Below are 17,452 nucleotides of genomic sequence, written 5' to 3'. Positions count from 1 at the left end.
AAAGACGTTAAAAGATGATACTTGTTGTTACCCTGTCTGGCGCTCAGCATTAAGGGGATAAAACAAGGACTGGTCGGCTCAGAGTCAGTATACTGTATCTGAGTGGGGTATTCATGCCAGACACGGCACCTTAAATAAACATAATTGCTTCAATATGTCAAAATCGAGATTTTGATTTTTTTCGCATATATAATACATGTACTTTGTGATGCAACATGTTTTTTACGATATTGTGTACATTTACTGAATAAAAAACGTTATTAAAATCATAATGTGTGGTATTGTTTTTAAATATGATCGTAATCAATGTGGAAAAACCTGAACTTTCACCCATGACAACGCCCCCGCAGCTGTAACGAACCCCATCATGTTATACATCGATAGAAAGCTGATCGTTTCCGCCATCTTTCTGTGCAAAAACATTCTAAAAATAGATATTCCACGTGAGGCTATCGTCGGTTTTTCCCGCGAGTCATTCGTACGTAAATTACCATTTAAGGAGAAATATCCCGTAATGCAACATTCGGGAATATTCGTTCGATCCAAATAAAGTAAAACGTATCCCACAATGCACCATTCGGCTTAGCAACAAAACACCGGTCTTTTCCGGTAGGTATACAAAATGGCGGCTGCTTTGCGAAAAGATTGACAGGCAAACATCGTTTTTGATATTTTCTTAACTGAAAATTGTTGTATTTTTTTAAAATGAGATCAAAACACGGGTCAGAACACGCCTTTGGTTAGAATAGGAGGCGAAGGGCAAGTCAGTTGAAGCAGGCACGTTCGAAATGCGGTGTTAGAGTTACGACCCGTGTTGACAGCGCGATCATCCCTGTGTCAGATTCTGACAGCTTGGACGTTTTAGATGCATCGGAATCATCCGGGGACCACGCCGTTGGGGAAAACATCCCCGTTGGAGACAATGAAGGTGAGAATTCTTTTTTATTGAATGCAACTTCACGCAGCGACATAAAACTATCAAAATTTAAAGCTGCTGAAAATATCAAATCTCCCGTGCTTGACAATGATGAACCAAAACCTCAATGGATGTTAATTGACATGAGACAAATGAATTTATTTTTTCAAGAGATTGAATGCCTATCATGTCACGAACAGGGGTCTTTGTTGTTTGAAAAGAGTGACAATTTTGATAGATTTGGATTTGCTGTAAACGTTATGTTGACATGTCAAAACTGTCAGATGTGTGTTGCCAAAAATTACACTTCACAAAGGTAAGGTAATCAATCTGGTACCAATCCCTTTCAGGTCAATGACATTTTTATGCTCTGTCAGAGGTAGGACTTGGTCACGCTGCAATGAAAAGGTTTTGTCTGGTTTTTGGAATGGAAGGTCTCCATGAAGACATTTCAACAAAAACAAAACATTCTTTCACAGGTTGTTGTTGAAAATACTAAGGAAGTTTTGTCAACATCAGACATTGTCTCGATGCAGAAATTGCAGAAAAGATGGTACCTGTGTATCAAAGAATGTCTGATGAAAACCTCCTTAAGAGGATGGTGAAAGGCAAGACACAGAATGCTAATGAATGCTTGCATTCCGTGATCTAGTCCCGTTGTCCGAAGACCGTTTTTGTGGGTGCAAGGCGGTTGCATCGGGCAGTGGCATCTGCAATAGCTTCGTTCAATGAGGGTACATGTCACATTACTCAGGTAATTAACAAGCTTGCAATAGAAGCTAATGAAATAACAGCAGCTTCTATTGAAAGACTTGATAATGTGAGAACCCTCAAAGCAAGGAAGTAAAGCCAGGAGACATCTAAGATAGAACGTAGTGCAAAGTGGGAGGCTAAAAAAAGGGACCGAGTTCATGTTGAGGCAGCTGAAGGCTTGTTGTATGGTGCTGGGGAGTTTTAAGTCCTGTTATTTCTTTGTACATGCATTGTTTTATGTATCTTGAATACATCCCATCAGTAAACTAAGATTTTGTAAGTGTTTAATAGGTGCTGAAGGAAGAAAACCATATACAAACTTATTTCCTCATTTTCTCCATTAACGTTATTTTGGATCTTAGTGAACATAGATCTCAACCATTATTGGCCCGATTTGAATTAAATTTGGTGTACATATAGGCAGAGGATTACTTTACACAATAACAGAGAGACTTTTTGCAATTTGTTGGCCATTTTGATTTAAAAAAATAAATTATGGGTAAAAATCAACCTAAAAAATGTGAAATTTTGAAAAATTATTTTAAAAATATATACCAGTCTTTTTTAAATTTTTCTTTCTGTCATTGTACGCAACACCATACAAGCTTTGTTATACAATTGAAATTATATAAATATCTTTATTGGTCTTAGAGAAAAACTGAAACTAATTTCCATCTTTTTCAGGCTTGCGGCGGCCATCTTGGATGTTTCCATGGCAACCGGTGGCAACATCACCTGGAAAAGACTCCATTTCAATTGTTAATATGTATACCTCAAAGTTGTAACCAATTAAAACTAACAAATACTTGTGAAGCATTTTGTCAATTGTAAGGTGCAGTGTCTGGCCTTAAACTGCAGCATGGTAAATCAGTGGGCTAGCACTATAAAATCGGCATCTGTCTGGACTGGTACAAGCAGCCACACACACACACATGTGCATGCACGTTGCTATATAAGTGCAATAATCTTGAACATGACCAACATTAAACCCTATTTCACCTCACCTCTATCCCTTTCACATGGCACCTTGAACCAAGTTTATGTCAAAACTAAAAGCATCATCCATCATTGCCCATATTCTCAATGTAAATGCAGAAAATATATTATGACATTTTGGGCATAAACAATGAAATATGACCACATGATATAGATCAAACTGATGATGTTTAGATATCACATTGCGGGACATGCAGTATATTTGTGGTGCAATATTCAAATTATCAAATCAGTATCAATATTATAAACATGGTAAAAGAAGCATAAATACTGTAAACAGATGGTACAAGGAGTATTGCTACTGTAAACAGATGGTACAAGGAGTATTGCTACTGTAAACATGTTACAAAGAGTATCGCTACTGTTAACATGGTACAAGGAGTATCGCTACTGTGAACATGGTACAAAGAGTATCGCTACTGTAAACAGATGGTACAAGGAGTATTGCTACTGTAAACATATGGTACAAGGAATATCGCTACAGTAAACAGATGGTACAAGGAGTATTGCTGCTGTAAACAGATGGTACAGGGAGTATCGCTACTGTAAACATGGTACAAGGAGTATCGCTACTGTAAACAGATGGTACAAGGAGTATTGCTACTGTAAACAGATGGTACAAGGAGTTGCGCTACAGTAAACATGGTACAAGGAGTATCGCTACTGTAAACAGATGGTACAAGGAGTATCGCTACTGTAAACAGATGGTACAAGGAGTATCGCTACTGTAAACAGATGGTACAAGGAGTTGCGCTACAGTAAACATGGTACAAGGAGTATCGCTATTGTAAACAGATGGTACAAGGAGTATCGCTACTGTAAACAGATGGTACAAGGAGTATCGCTACTGTAAACAGATGGTACAAGGAGTATCGCTACTGTAAACAGATGGTACAAGGAGTTGCGCTACAGTAAACATGGTACAAGGAGTATCGCTACTGTAAACAGATGGTACAAGGAGTATCGCTACTGTAAACAGATGGTACAAGGGGTATCGCTACTGTAAACATGTTACAAAGAGTATCGCTACTGTAAACATTGTACAAGGAGTTGCGCTACAGTAAACATGGTACAAGGAGTATCGCTACTGTAAACAGATGGTACAAGGAGTATCGCTACTGTAAACAGATGGTACAAGGAGTTGCGCTACAGTAAACAGATGGTACAGGGAGTATCGCTACTGCAAACAGATGGTACAGGGAGTATCGCTACTGCAAACAGATGGTACAAGGAGTATCGCTACTGTAAACAGATGGTACAAGGAGTATCGCTACTGTAAACAGATGGTACAAGGAGTTGCGCTACAGTAAACATGGTACAAGGAGTATCGCTATTGTAAACAGATGGTACAAGGAGTATCGCTACTGTAAACAGATGGTACAAGGAGTATCGCTACTGTAAACAGATGGTACAAGGAGTATCGCTACTGTAAACAGATGGTACAAGGAGTTGCGCTACAGTAAACATGGTACAAGGAGTATCGCTACTGTAAACAGATGGTACAAGGAGTATCGCTACTGTAAACAGATGGTACAAGGGGTATCGCTACTGTAAACATGTTACAAAGAGTATCGCTACTGTAAACATTGTACAAGGAGTTGCGCTACAGTAAACATGGTACAAGGAGTATCGCTACTGTAAACAGATGGTACAAGGAGTATCGCTACTGTAAACAGATGGTACAAGGAGTTGCGCTACAGTAAACAGATGGTACAGGGAGTATCGCTACTGCAAACAGATGGTACAGGGAGTATCGCTACTGCAAACAGATGGTACAATGAGTATCGCTACTGTAAACAGATGGTACAATGAGTATCGCTACTGCAAACAGATGGTACAAGGAGTATCGCTACTGTAAACATTGTACAAGGAGTATCGCTACTGTAAACACCGTACAAGGAGTATCGCTACTGTAAACAGATGGTACAAGGAGTATCGCTACTGTAAACAGATGGTACAAGGAGTATCGCTACTGTAAACAGATGGTACAAGGAGTATCGGTACTGTAAACAGATGGTACAAGGAGTATTGCTACTGTAAACAGATGGTACAAGGAGTATTGCTACTGTAAACATGGTACAAGGAGTATTGCTACTGTAAACAGATGGTACAAGGAGTATTGCTACTGTAAACAGATGGTACAAGGAGTATTACTACTGTAAACAGATGGTACAAGGAGTATCGCTACTGTAAACAGATGGTACAAGGAGTATTGCTGCTGTAAACATGGTACAAGGAGTATTGCTACTGTAAACATGGTACAAGGAGTATTGCTACTGTAAACAGATGGTACAAGGAGTATCGCTACTGTAAACAGATGGTACAAGGAGTATCGCTACTGTAAACAGATGGTACAAGGAGTATCGCTACTATAAACAGATGGTACAAGGAGTATCGCTACTGTAAACAGATGGTACAAGGAGTATCGCTACTGTAAACAGATGGTTCAAGGAGTTGCGCTACAGTAAACATGGTACAAGGAGTATCGCTACTGTAAACAGATGGTACAAGGAGTATCGCTACTGTAAACAGATGGTACAAGGGGTATCGCTACTGTAAACATGTTACAAAGAGTATCGCTACTGTAAACATTGTACAAGGAGTTGCGCTACAGTAAACATGGTACAAGGAGTATCGCTACTGTAAACAGATGGTACAAGGAGTATCGCTACTGTAAACAGATGGTACAAGGAGTTGCGCTACAGTAAACAGATGGTACAGGGAGTATCGCTACTGCAAACAGATGGTACAGGGAGTATCGCTACTGCAAACAGATGGTACAATGAGTATCGCTACTGTAAACAGATGGTACAATGAGTATCGCTACTGCAAACAGATGGTACAAGGAGTATCGCTACTGTAAACATTGTACAAGGAGTATCGCTACTGTAAACACCGTACAAGGAGTATCGCTACTGTAAACAGATGGTACAAGGAGTATCGCTACTGTAAACAGATGGAACAAGGAGTATCGCTACTGTAAACAGATGGTACAAGGAGTATCGCTACTGTAAACAGATGGTACAAGGAGTATTGCTACTGTAAACAGATGGTACAAGGAGTATTGCTATTGTAAACAGATGGTACAAGGAGTATCGCTTCTGTAAACAGATGGTACAAGGAGTATCGCTACTGTAAACAGATGGTACAAGGAGTATCGCTACTGTAAACAGATGGTTCAAGGAGTTGCGCTACAGTAAACATGGTACAAGGAGTATCGCTACTGTAAACAGATGGTACAAGGAGTATCGCTACTGTAAACAGATGGTACAAGGGGTATCGCTACTGTAAACAGATGGTACAAGGAGTATCGCTACTGTAACCAGATGGTACAAGGAGTATCGCTACTGTAAACAGATGGTACAAGGAGTATTGCTACTGTAAACAGATGGTACAAGGAGTATTGCTACTTTAAACAGATGGTACAAGGAGTATCTCTACTGTAAACATGGTACAAGGAGTATCGCTACTGTAAACATGGTACAAGGAGTATCGCTACTGTAAACATGGTACAAGGATCGCTACTGTTAACAGATTTCAAACACCGCAAGAAACATCCTGACAGGCCACATGTCGGCACCTGATATTTGATGATATGCAAAAATCTAAAACATCCATCTGTTGGGTGATAGGTTCCAGACAGCAGCATCAGATGCCTTTGCATGCCCCTGCCCCTCATCACTTCCAATGCCCCCTGCGGTCACACATTATTGTGTTCAAGGCATCAATGATCGGTGATGTCCACCATTGTAACATGTGGGGGGCGGTCGGGTAGCCTAGTGGTTAAAGCGTTCGCTCGTCACGCCGAAGACCCGGATTCGATTCCCGACATGGGTACAATGTGTGAAGCCCATTTCTGGTGTCCCCCGACATGATATTGCTGGAATATTGCTAAAAGCGGCGTAAAACCAAACTCACTCAATCACTCACTGAAACATGTGGCATCATGTTCCCAACTGAAGACCGCCTCCGTGGTCTAGTGTCCGCCCGGAGAGCAAATTATCTGGGGTTCGATCCCCGGCAACGTCATACCAAAAGACATTAAAAGATGGTACTTGTTGTTACCCTGTCTGGCGCTCGGCATTAGTGGTCTAAAACGAGGACTGGTCGGCTCCGAGTCAGTATGCCGTGTCTGAGTGGGGTATCCATGTTAAACTGCGGCATTGTATCTCAGTGAGCTAGCGCTATAAATCGGGATCAGTCCGGACTAGTACAAGCAGATGCACACACGTCGTTATATAAGTGCAATAATCTTGGACGCGACGGTAAACCCTATTTCACCTCACCTTCTTGTTTTGATAATGTATGTATCATCTGTAGTGCCATTTTATCCAAATAGTTAAAAAAGAGATTTATTAGAAATATGGAATACATCTTAATGGTTTTACAGACTCAACAGTACGAACAGATGTCATTGTGGTTCTGGTAATTAATGATGTCGCAGCGAACACAAGTTTTAAATAATGGAACTACAGCTGATCCTAAAGTCAGTATACTGTACAGTGTGTTACATGTGTGTGGCTACCATACTAATTCTAAGACCCATGAAGATCCAGGGTAAAATAGGTCTTCGGCAACCCATGCTTGCCGTAAAAGGCGACTATGCTTGTCCTAAAAGGCAACTAACGGAATCGGGTGGTCAGGCTCTCTGACTTGGTTGATGCATGTCATCGTATCCCAATGCGTGGATGGATGCTGATGATGTCAATCACTGGATTGTCTGATCCAGACTCGATTATTTACAGACTGCCGTCATATAGTTGGAATATTGCTGAGTGCAGCGTTAAACAACAAACAAACAAACAACTCGTCCAGACTAATGCCGGTTTTATCGTGCTCGCCCAGTGAGATGCGTAACATGACTGTCCCATTCAGACACAGTATTCTGACTCCGAGCCAACCAGTCCCATTTATCCCAATAATACTGGGCGCCAAGCAGGGTAAAAACAAGCGCCACCTTTTAACATCTTTGGGCAACGAATCACCGACCTTCCACCCTCCAGGCAGAAGCTCCCATCAACTAGACCACAGAGACGGGATGACAAACACCAAGACAGGAGTACCAGTGACGGGATGTCATCTCGTCATCTAGAGATCACCCCGGTATCTTAAAGCTAATCCAACACAAAAACGAGTGCACTATATTTATGAGTTAATTTATTTATAAATCTGTTGCCTTTGAAAGATGACTAAACTGACATTCTCTGAACTTCACACTCCTGTCATGTTCAATGACGCGTTCGCTCCATGTACCTGCACAAAGCTGACATTCCAAGGTACCTCCTTGTATTTACACTCCGTTTTAATGGGGTTCAGAGTTCAAATTGCTTTCTGACGTTTTTTTCTCTCCTTCAGCAGCAGGTTCCTTCATTTGAAATTACTTATAGCAGAAAACTGTTATATACAGCAGTCACTGTCTAGTCACTGTGTCTACCCGTGTACTGGTTTGTTATATACAGCAGTCACTGTCTAGTCACTGTGTCTACCCGTGTACTGGTTTGTTATATACAGCAGTCACTGTCTAGTCATTGTGTCTACCTGTGTACTGGTTTGTTATATACAGCAGTCACTGTCTAGTCATTGTGTCTACCTGTGTACTGATTTGTTATATACAGCAGCCTCTGTCTAGTTATTGTGTCTACTTGTGTACTGGTTTGTTATATACAACAGTCACTGTCTTGTCATTGTGTCTACTTGTGTACTGGTTTGTTATATACAGTAGCCTCTGACTAGCCATTGTGTCTACCTGTGTACTGGTTTGTTATATACAACAGCCTCTGTCTCGTTATTGTGTCTACCCGTGTACTGGTTTGTTATATACAGCAGTCACTGTCTTGTCATTGTGTCTACCCGTGTACTGGTTTGTTATATACAGCAGCCTCTGTCTTGTTATTGTGTCTACCCGTGTACTGGTTTGTTATATACAGCAGCCTCTGTCTTGTCATTGTGTCTACCAGTGTACTGGTTTGTTATATACAGCAGCCTCTGTCTCGTTATTGTGTCTACCCGTGTACTGGTTTGTTATATACAGCAGTCACTGTCTAGTCACTGTGTCTACCCGTGTACTGGTTTGTTATATACAGCAGCCTCTGTCTTGTTATTGTGTCTACCCGTGTACTGGTTTGTTATATACAGCAGCCTCTGTCTTGTCATTGTGTCTACCAGTGTACTGGTTTGTTATATACAGCAGCCTCTGTCTCGTTATTGTGTCTACCCGTGTACTGGTTTGTTATATACATCAGTCACTGTCTAGTCATTGTGTCTACCCGTGTACTGGTTTGTTATATACAGCAGTCACTGTTTAGTCATTGTGTCTACCTGCGTACTGGTTTGTTATATACAGCAGCCTCTGTCTCGTTATTGTGTCTACCCGTGTACTGGTTTGTTATATACAGCAGTCACTGTCTAGTAATTGTGTCTACCCGTGTACTGGTTTGTTATATACAGCAGTCACTGTTTAGTCATTGTGTCTACCTGCGTACTGGTTTGTTATATACAGCAGCCTCTGTCTCGTTATTGTGTCTACCCGTGTACTGGTTTGTTATATACAACAGTCACTGTCTTGTCATTGTGTCTACTTGTGTACTAGTTTGTTATATACAGCAGCCTCTGACTAGTCATTGTGTCTACCTGTGTACTGGTTTGTTATATACAACAGCCTCTGTCTCGTTATTGTGTCTACCCGTGTACTGGTTTGTTATATACAGCAGTCACTGTCTAGTCATTGTGTCTACCTGTGTACTGGTTTGTTATATACAACAGTCACTGTCTTGTCATTGTGTCTACCCGTGTACTGGTTTGTTATATACAGCAGTCACTGTCTTGTCATTGTGTCTACTTGTGTACTGGTTTGTTATATACAGCAGCCTCTGTCTTGTTATTGTGTCTACCCGTGTACTGGTTTGTTATATACAACAGTCACTGTCTTGTCATTGTGTCTACTTGTGTACTGGTTTGTTATATACAGCAGCCTCTGTCTCGTTATTGTGTCTACCCGTGTACTGGTTTGTTATATACAGCAGTCACTGTCTGGTCATTGTGTCTACCTGTGTACTGGTTTGTTATATACAGCAGCCTCTGTCTCGTTATTGTGTCTACCCGTGTACTGGTTTGTTATATACAGCAGTCACTGTCTGGTCATTGTGTCTACCTGTGTACTGGTTTGTTATATACAGCAGCCTCTGTCTCGTTATTGTGTCTACCCGTGTACTGGTTTGTTATATACAGCAGTCACTGTCTGGTCATTGTGTCTACCTGTGTACTGGTTTGTTATATACAGCAGTCACTGTCTAGTCATTGTGTCTACCTGTGTACTGGTTTGTTATATACAGCAGTCACTGTCTAGTCATTGTGTCTACTTGTGTACTGGTTTGTTATATACAGCAGTCACTGTCTAGTCATTGTGTCTACCTCTGTACTGGTTTGTTATATACATCAGTCACTGTCTAGTCATTGTGTCTACCCGTGTACTGGTTTGTTATATACAGCAGCCTCTGTCTCGTTATTGTGTCTACCGATGTACTGGTTTGTTATGTACAGCAGTCACTGTCTAGTGGTTGTGTCTACTTGTGTACTGGTTTGTTATATACAGCAGTCACTGTCTTGTCATTGTGTCTACCCGTGTACTGGTTTGTTATGTACAGCAGTCACTGTTTATTCATGTGACATTTAGTTACACATCCTATTCCACTGTTTAAATTAGAGGTGGTTATTGTGAATTGAAACCCTTGATTGAACTGTCAGAATTATGTACTTTCCAAATTCAAGGAAAAAGTCCTTTTCAGCAGGCCTTGTGATCAGTATCACTGTGGCAGGTTCGCACTCAGCATCCAAGCTGTGTGACGGAGTAATCTGGATGCAGACACTTGAGTGTGATGACATTAAAAATAACACTCTACACTTCACACTACTGTTTCTACTTAGATGCACCCATGAAGATCTGAGTTAGAATTAGCCTCAGCAACCCATGCTTGTTGTAAGAGGCGACAATGCTTGTCATAAACATCGACTAATGGGATTGGATGGTTAGGCTCGTGGACTTGGTTGATACATGTCATATCCCAAAAGATTGATGCTCATGATGTCAATCACTAGATTGTCTGGTCCAGACTCTTATTTACAGGCTGCCATCATGGAGCTGGAATATTGCTGTGCAAGGCCTGCAACAACAAACCTAGATGCCTCCTTATATCCCCAGGTCGCAGAAACCTGTTGTTCCTGAAATACCCCAGTAACTCGTGAGATGGGCAGTCATCGCACCAGACTAATGTGTGCGCCTCCGTTGCACTGCCAGTGATCTATCCACCAGTGTTATTCCTACCTTGTTTCACACAATCTTAGCAGGGAATATACTCCAGTAACAACAGAGGACAGGCAGTCATCACGCCACCACTGAATGAGTCTGGCCTAGCACCGCTTTCTACAGTATTTCATTTACAAGCCAGCATGTAGTCTCTCTCCCAGACCCTGGAGTCTAGAATGATTTGGCAAGTCTAGATTTCCTCAGCTACTGAACTTAAGGATTGTTCTGGGCTTCATTTGGATTGGATTTGATTTTTTGTAGATATATATTTCTAAAAAGATAACTTTATTTCTGGGACTAAATGTCAGTCTACCCAGTGTGTGAGGGATAGCTTCAAGTGATGCAGGTCTCAGACATTTCCAACTTTGGCAGGAGTATGATGTTGACAACCTGGTGTCATAATCTGTCCGAATTTCCAGCATGTCTAGCAGACTGAGTGAGTGAGTGAGTGGGTGGGTGAGTGGGTGAGTGGGTGAGTGAGTGAGTGAGTGAGTGAGTGAGTGAGTGAGTGAGTGAGTGGGTGGGTGGGTGAGTGAGTGAGTGAGTGAGTGAGTGAGTGAGTGAGTGAGTGGTATATGTTGTAAACATATTTGTTTCAGTTTCAGAGATATTGGTCACAGTATTGACATGTGGACCTGCCATTAGTGGTCATGAGTATAAAACATTATAGACATCCAGGATAATAATCTAATCACTACTATAGATTTGAGTAACAACTATAGATAGGTTGAACATTTCAGTTTTATCACAGTGTGTCAAAATGTGTTTTAACAAGACATAGGCATTATGCCTGTCCTGAAACAAGCCATGTAAGGCCAAAAATCAGATTGAAACAGAACCATTGAATTATTCCGTTAGCTCTTGGCAAAATTTCTTCATTTAGTTAGTGATATTATAAAGCTTAATAAATATAGCATATAATTAATAATAAATATATAATAAATAATTCTTAATATCAAATCGAATTCTGTCAAATTTCATGTGGCAGACGCCCAGATTTAACCATCTAAACCTCAAATTAAGCTGAAAAGAACATTTTCACCATGTCTCTTTTCTTATTGAAGGACAGGTTTAAATAAACTTTCGAGTGAATCATTTGGGAATGACCTTCACCTTGACGCAGAGAGATGTCATCTGTAAAAACAGATCCCTTGACTCATCATGGAGATAAAAATAACGAAACTCTGGCCTATTTTATGATCAGTAACATCATGTATGAGCCTATGGAGTCAGTGTTCCATGTCATCAACCACAGCAATCTTTCCCGTATCTTTCACCATATCTGTAGCACACTGGCATGAATAGGGTCACTCGACCGGCACATGGTCAAACACAACCAGCACCACTGCTCCCTGATACTGAGAACCAAAGACTTTCACAAACTGTGTGCAGAGATTGAATCTTTGTCCAGGGTCACTGTACTGACACAAGCTCAACCATCAGCACCACTGCCCCCTTCTCCTCCCTGATACGGAGAACCCATGAGTTTCACAAACTGTGTGCAGGGATTGTATCTTTGTCCAGGGTCACTGTACTGACACAAGCTCAACCATCAGCACCACTGCCCCTTTCTCTTCCCTGATACGGAGAACCCATGAGTTTCACAAACTGTGTGCAGAGATTGAATCTTTGTCCAGGGTCACTGTACTGACACAAGCTCAACCATCAGCACCACTGCCCCCTTCTCCTCCCTGATACGGAGAACCCATGAGTTTCACAAACTGTGTGCAGGGATTGTATCTTGGTCTGGGTGACATGTGGATATCTTCACCACCAGGCTACCCCATCACATCAAGTGGATAAGGAATGCAAGGATGATATCACAAACTGTGCCCAGAGTCAGACTTCCTGTGTTTTTGCCTCCAGAACGTACAGAGATACACATAATGACCTGTTGACACCGGAATCTCATCATTTAAACCATTATGACAAGGGTGGATCCAGCACTTTTAAAATAGAGGGATCCAAAATATCAAAATCCTCTTTCAGATAATTTGATTGGCTGTGTCTGTCTGGGGCCCCCCTCTGGATCCGCCTATGTATAGTGACGTCACACTATTTTTGTTGCTGTTGATCCTGACTCAGAAATTCACGGATCATTCCGAACATTTATTTTAAACAAGTTAAACTGACCATAGGTCATTATGCAATTATCAAGAAATTATATACGTGTATCAAGTCCTTCGGGACTCATTGATTCCACTTCTAGAATTAACAGATTCTCACGATATCTCCATTACTGAAACCACCAGGATGTACTGTGGAGCCAGTCATTTCAACACTGGAACCACCAGGGTGTACTGTGGAGCCAGGCATTTCAACACTGAAACCACCAGGGTGTACTGTGGAGCCCGGCCTTTCAACACTAAAACCACTGGGGTGTACTGTGGAGCCATGCATTTCAACACTTGAACCACCAGGGTGTACTGTGGAGCCATGCATTTCAACACTGGAACCACCAGGGTGTACTGTGGAGCCATGCATTTCAACACTGGAACCACTGGGGTGTACTGTGGAGCCATGCATTTCAACACTGGAACCACCAGGGTGTACTGTGGAGCCAGGCATTTCAACACTGGAACCACCAGGGTGTACTGTGGAGCCATGTATTTCAACACTGAAACCACCAGGGTGTACTGTGGAGCCCGGCCTTTCAACACTGAAACCACTGGGGTGTACTGTGGAGCCAGGCATTTCAACACTGAAACCACTGGGGTGTACTGTGGAGCCAGGCATTTCAACACTGAAGCCATCAGGGTGTACTGTGGAGCCAGGCATTTCAACACTGAAACCACCAGGGTGTACTGTGGAGCCAGGCATTTCAACACTGAAACCACCAGGGTGTACTGTGGAGCCAGGCATTTCAACACTGAAGCCATCAGGGTGTACTGTGGAGCCAGGCATTTCAACACTGAAGCCATCAGGGTGTACTGGAAACATCTGCAGACTATAACCCTGGGGTTTCATACTTTAAAAAACAACAAACAACTGATGACATACTGTCAAATGTTTATGCAGTGGCTATCATTTTGAGTTGACTGTTGGAGGACCACACTGGTGTGTTTCTGGTACCATCTGTTTCCTACAGACAAGACACATACACAGTGCACAAGCATGCTACTCATCATCTGTACAAAACTCATTAAAAACAGCAGGCCCGTCAAGCAGCCAGTAAATACGTAACACAATTTCATTTTTCCCTAAGTTAAAATCCTCATATGTCTTTGATTTTTATTATGCTACAAAAAGTGAATTTTATTTTCGTTATAACTAGACAATGCGCACTTCCTAACAATAACATTGCATAAATATCACAAGCTTGCTCAACAAGATTTAACACAGGCAGCGCGGAAGTTGCATAATTCATTTGTATGTTTCAGCAACAATTTGTCTACTTCTAAATTTTGTTTCATTAAAATGTAGAAAATACAAGACAACAAAAACAAATAATGATCTTGTAACAAAACACCACACACATGGTACCAAGTGTCCAGTCTCGTTCTTGACTAGTTGAATATCCGTGTAGTGGCTGCAGAGAGATTGAATTAAATATCGTTGAGATTTACAATTTAAAATTCTGTCTATAACAATCCACAAATACATAAAATCATCCAACTAAGTTCCATTATATAATTTAAATTTGACCAACATAAATTAAGATGATTCACTTTAGCATGTTGTCTAATTAATTAAATATATATATATATATGTTTGTACATGAACGTGAGTAAGTCAAGAGTTAAATAGAAGGGATCCACCACCTTTACGTGTATCACAGTGTTTTGATTCCAGGCTTTGTGTTACACAAGCGTATCAGATCATAAGCCAAACACTGAATATAGGATATATCTTTACCGACTGCTAAATAACTTTACACAATAAATTTGTCAGCCACAAAACTATAAACAATGGAATTATTGGGGAAAGAACACCATTTTTCCCCAATCATTAAGAGCAACTTCAACGTCAATGCTATCCATTTCATAATGAACAACAAAACACACAAAACTTGCTAATGGCAGTTTGCAATGGAATATCATATGTTGGTAGCATGTTGTCCGAAATGGACGAAGGATTATTTCTGCGTGACCTAGCATCATTGCGTTGATCAGCGACAACTTTTGCCATCGGTCGTGAACCGATCATGTCAGAATGACCATCAGCTCCGATTGAAAGTACATGGTAAGATTGTGTGTTATCTCCATAAGTCTTATCGCTTTGGTTGGCCTGGAGTGGTCACGTTGTAGTGTGTCCCTGTCATGTGATTAATGTGGAAGTCTCATGTTCAGAAAGTCTTTTCTCTTGAGACAGAAATGGAATTTTCTCTTGTCCAAGTTTTCGTGGAAACTCGTCCTCAGAAAGGATACCCATATCACATCCATCATCCCTGTACTCCATCAACAGTGAATATGTTCCATTGGAACACCGGAATTTCAAATACAGGGACAAGGGGCCATTGCATCTCTCGAAGTGACATTCGTATCATGACACCCCTTAATAACAAGGATGGCACAACCCAATCCATCGTTGAGATCAGTCTATGTTCCATTTCAGGTCGAAAGGACAGTTCCACACGAAAAGTCACTGGTTAATGAGGATGAGGTCAGCACCCCTGTATATAGTGAATGGCAGGGCTTTGTCCCAGCAGGGGACTTGTCCATATGAGCATACAGGGGGGACAGGTGGCTCACATCTTGTGATCTTCCAGCATCTTGTCCTCCATGAGACTAGTGGTCATCACCTCGCTGCTGCAGCTGCCGGGGCTGCAGGACATCAGCTCTGAGAAACACAAACAAACAGTAAATCATTACACTTTCAACACATTTTGGGTACAATTATTGTATTATTACACTTATTAATAGAGCAAAGCATCAAAGCAGAAAAACAATGTTAATATTTATGATTATTATGAAAATGTATTAGTAACCACAGTAACAGTAACAATTGTTGTTGTTTTTGTCTTTTCATAAATTGTTGTCTTTAAAGAATTCAACCATTTAAGATAAATATGTTCACATAAACATTTTAAAAGGCTAACACATACTGTTCTCTAAGTAGAAATAAAATGAATGCAGTCTATAAAAGCAATGCAAGACAAAATGTTCAACAGAACGTCCGTCTTCTGTGAGTGCCTATCATACAGGTGTCAGGCACATGTGTAAATATGCAGCATAGCATCACGCAACACGGAGAATGTCCCCTCTATCTGGTGTAAGGCCCTGGTACATAGGAACTACAGCAACTCCTGACTCTACTTGCTCACAAGCATCTCATAACCTGTGATCTACCTCAAACAAATAACAGCTTAAATACCTGATGTATGCACCTTGAAAGAAGCCAAGCACCATCCCTTCATACTTCCATATATATTACTCAAAAGAAGTTAAAGAACACCCGATTCTTCTGTATTGCTATAGTTAATGTCATGGCAGATAAGGTGAGGTGAAATAATGTTTAACGTTGCGCCCAAGATTATTGCACTTATATAGCGACGTGCATGCACGTGTATGTGTGTGTCTGCTTATACCAGTCCGGACTGATGCCGATTTATAGTGCTAGCACACTGAGATACCTTGCCGCAGTTTAACATGAATACCCCACTCAGACACAGTATACTGACTCCGAGCCGACCAGTCCTTGTTTTAGCCCCTTAATGCCGAGCGCCAGACAGGGTAACAACACGTACCATCTTTTAACGTCTTTTGGTATGACGCGGCTGGGGATCAAACCCCGGACCGTCCGCTCTCCGGTCAGACACTCTACCATAAGTCCACGGCGGCGGTCCATGGCAGATAAACTATAGCATTTTGAAAGAATCAGATGTTCTTAACTTCTTTTCAACATGTTCAAGAGTGCATGATTCTTTCCTGTTAGAATAAGTCATGCTGGACAGATTAACTAAAGCATTATGAAAGGATTGGATGTTCTGTAACTTCTTTTGAGTAGCATATTATGAATTTTCATGTATATTTTGGAAGTATTTACACATTATAGCAATCTCATTTTGACAAATGGCCCTGATATGACTTATACCTCATCAGAAATTGGTACCATATGGTATAGATTGCTACAACATGTACAAGTACTGGTCATATCATATGATAGACAGAAACTGAGGAACGAATGAAAGGATAATCAAATCACTATTGACATGGGGCACTTACATTAGTTAACAATTTCAGTTTCTGTATTTCAATGTGAACGTCACTTTGTAAACAAAAATAAATGTGTTTTGAAATAAAATTTCATATGAAAAACCTTTTTACAAATGACTTCACATGGAAATATATCAAAAGCGGTGCTTACATTTTTCAAGGTGTATAAATTGGTGTTTTTACATAAACTCTTCACCTACCACACAAGATGCTCAGACTGTACCAGTAACTCTCTATGCATGTGGGGTGATATGCCCCTTGCGTGAAAACACTTCAGTTTATCCACTGACATTTTCATGTCTTGCATCCCGTGCAAGGGAGGTAACCCAT

General features: G+C 41.0%; 1 protein-coding gene and 1 long non-coding RNA gene across 7 annotated transcripts in view; one reads left to right on the top strand and one right to left on the bottom strand.

Moving 5' to 3' along the window:
• The first annotated feature begins 120 nt into the window (after positions 1-120).
• On the top strand, positions 121-2,477 carry LOC124115011. Its single transcript, XR_006857934.2, has 2 exons — positions 121-928; positions 2,354-2,477. It is a non-coding gene; the product is annotated as an uncharacterized LOC124115011 (long non-coding RNA).
• Positions 2,478-13,964: 11,487 nt separating this feature from the next.
• The window catches only part of LOC124146551 (protein bicaudal D-like), a 55,914-nt gene continuing 52,426 nt past the window's right edge, over positions 13,965-17,452 (bottom strand). For 2 of the 6 annotated variants that reach the window (XM_046516886.2, XM_046516887.2), the window contains exon 4: positions 13,965-15,746. In XM_046516886.2, coding sequence (XP_046372842.1) covers positions 15,655-15,746 — 92 coding nt within the window. In that variant the 3' untranslated portion in view covers positions 13,965-15,654. The remainder of the gene's footprint in view (positions 15,747-17,452) is intronic. The other 4 variants (XM_046516890.2, XM_046516888.2, XM_046516889.2 and 1 more) reach the window with 4 other exon arrangements.

This window comes from Haliotis rufescens, unplaced genomic scaffold (genome assembly GCF_023055435.1).
Source record: "Haliotis rufescens isolate VD_foot unplaced genomic scaffold, xgHalRufe1.0.p SCAF_23, whole genome shotgun sequence".
NCBI classification, from domain to species: domain Eukaryota; kingdom Metazoa; phylum Mollusca; class Gastropoda; order Lepetellida; family Haliotidae; genus Haliotis; species Haliotis rufescens.
Note: the sequence above shows the minus strand (reverse complement) of the source record. Positions and strands in the feature narration are given on the sequence as shown.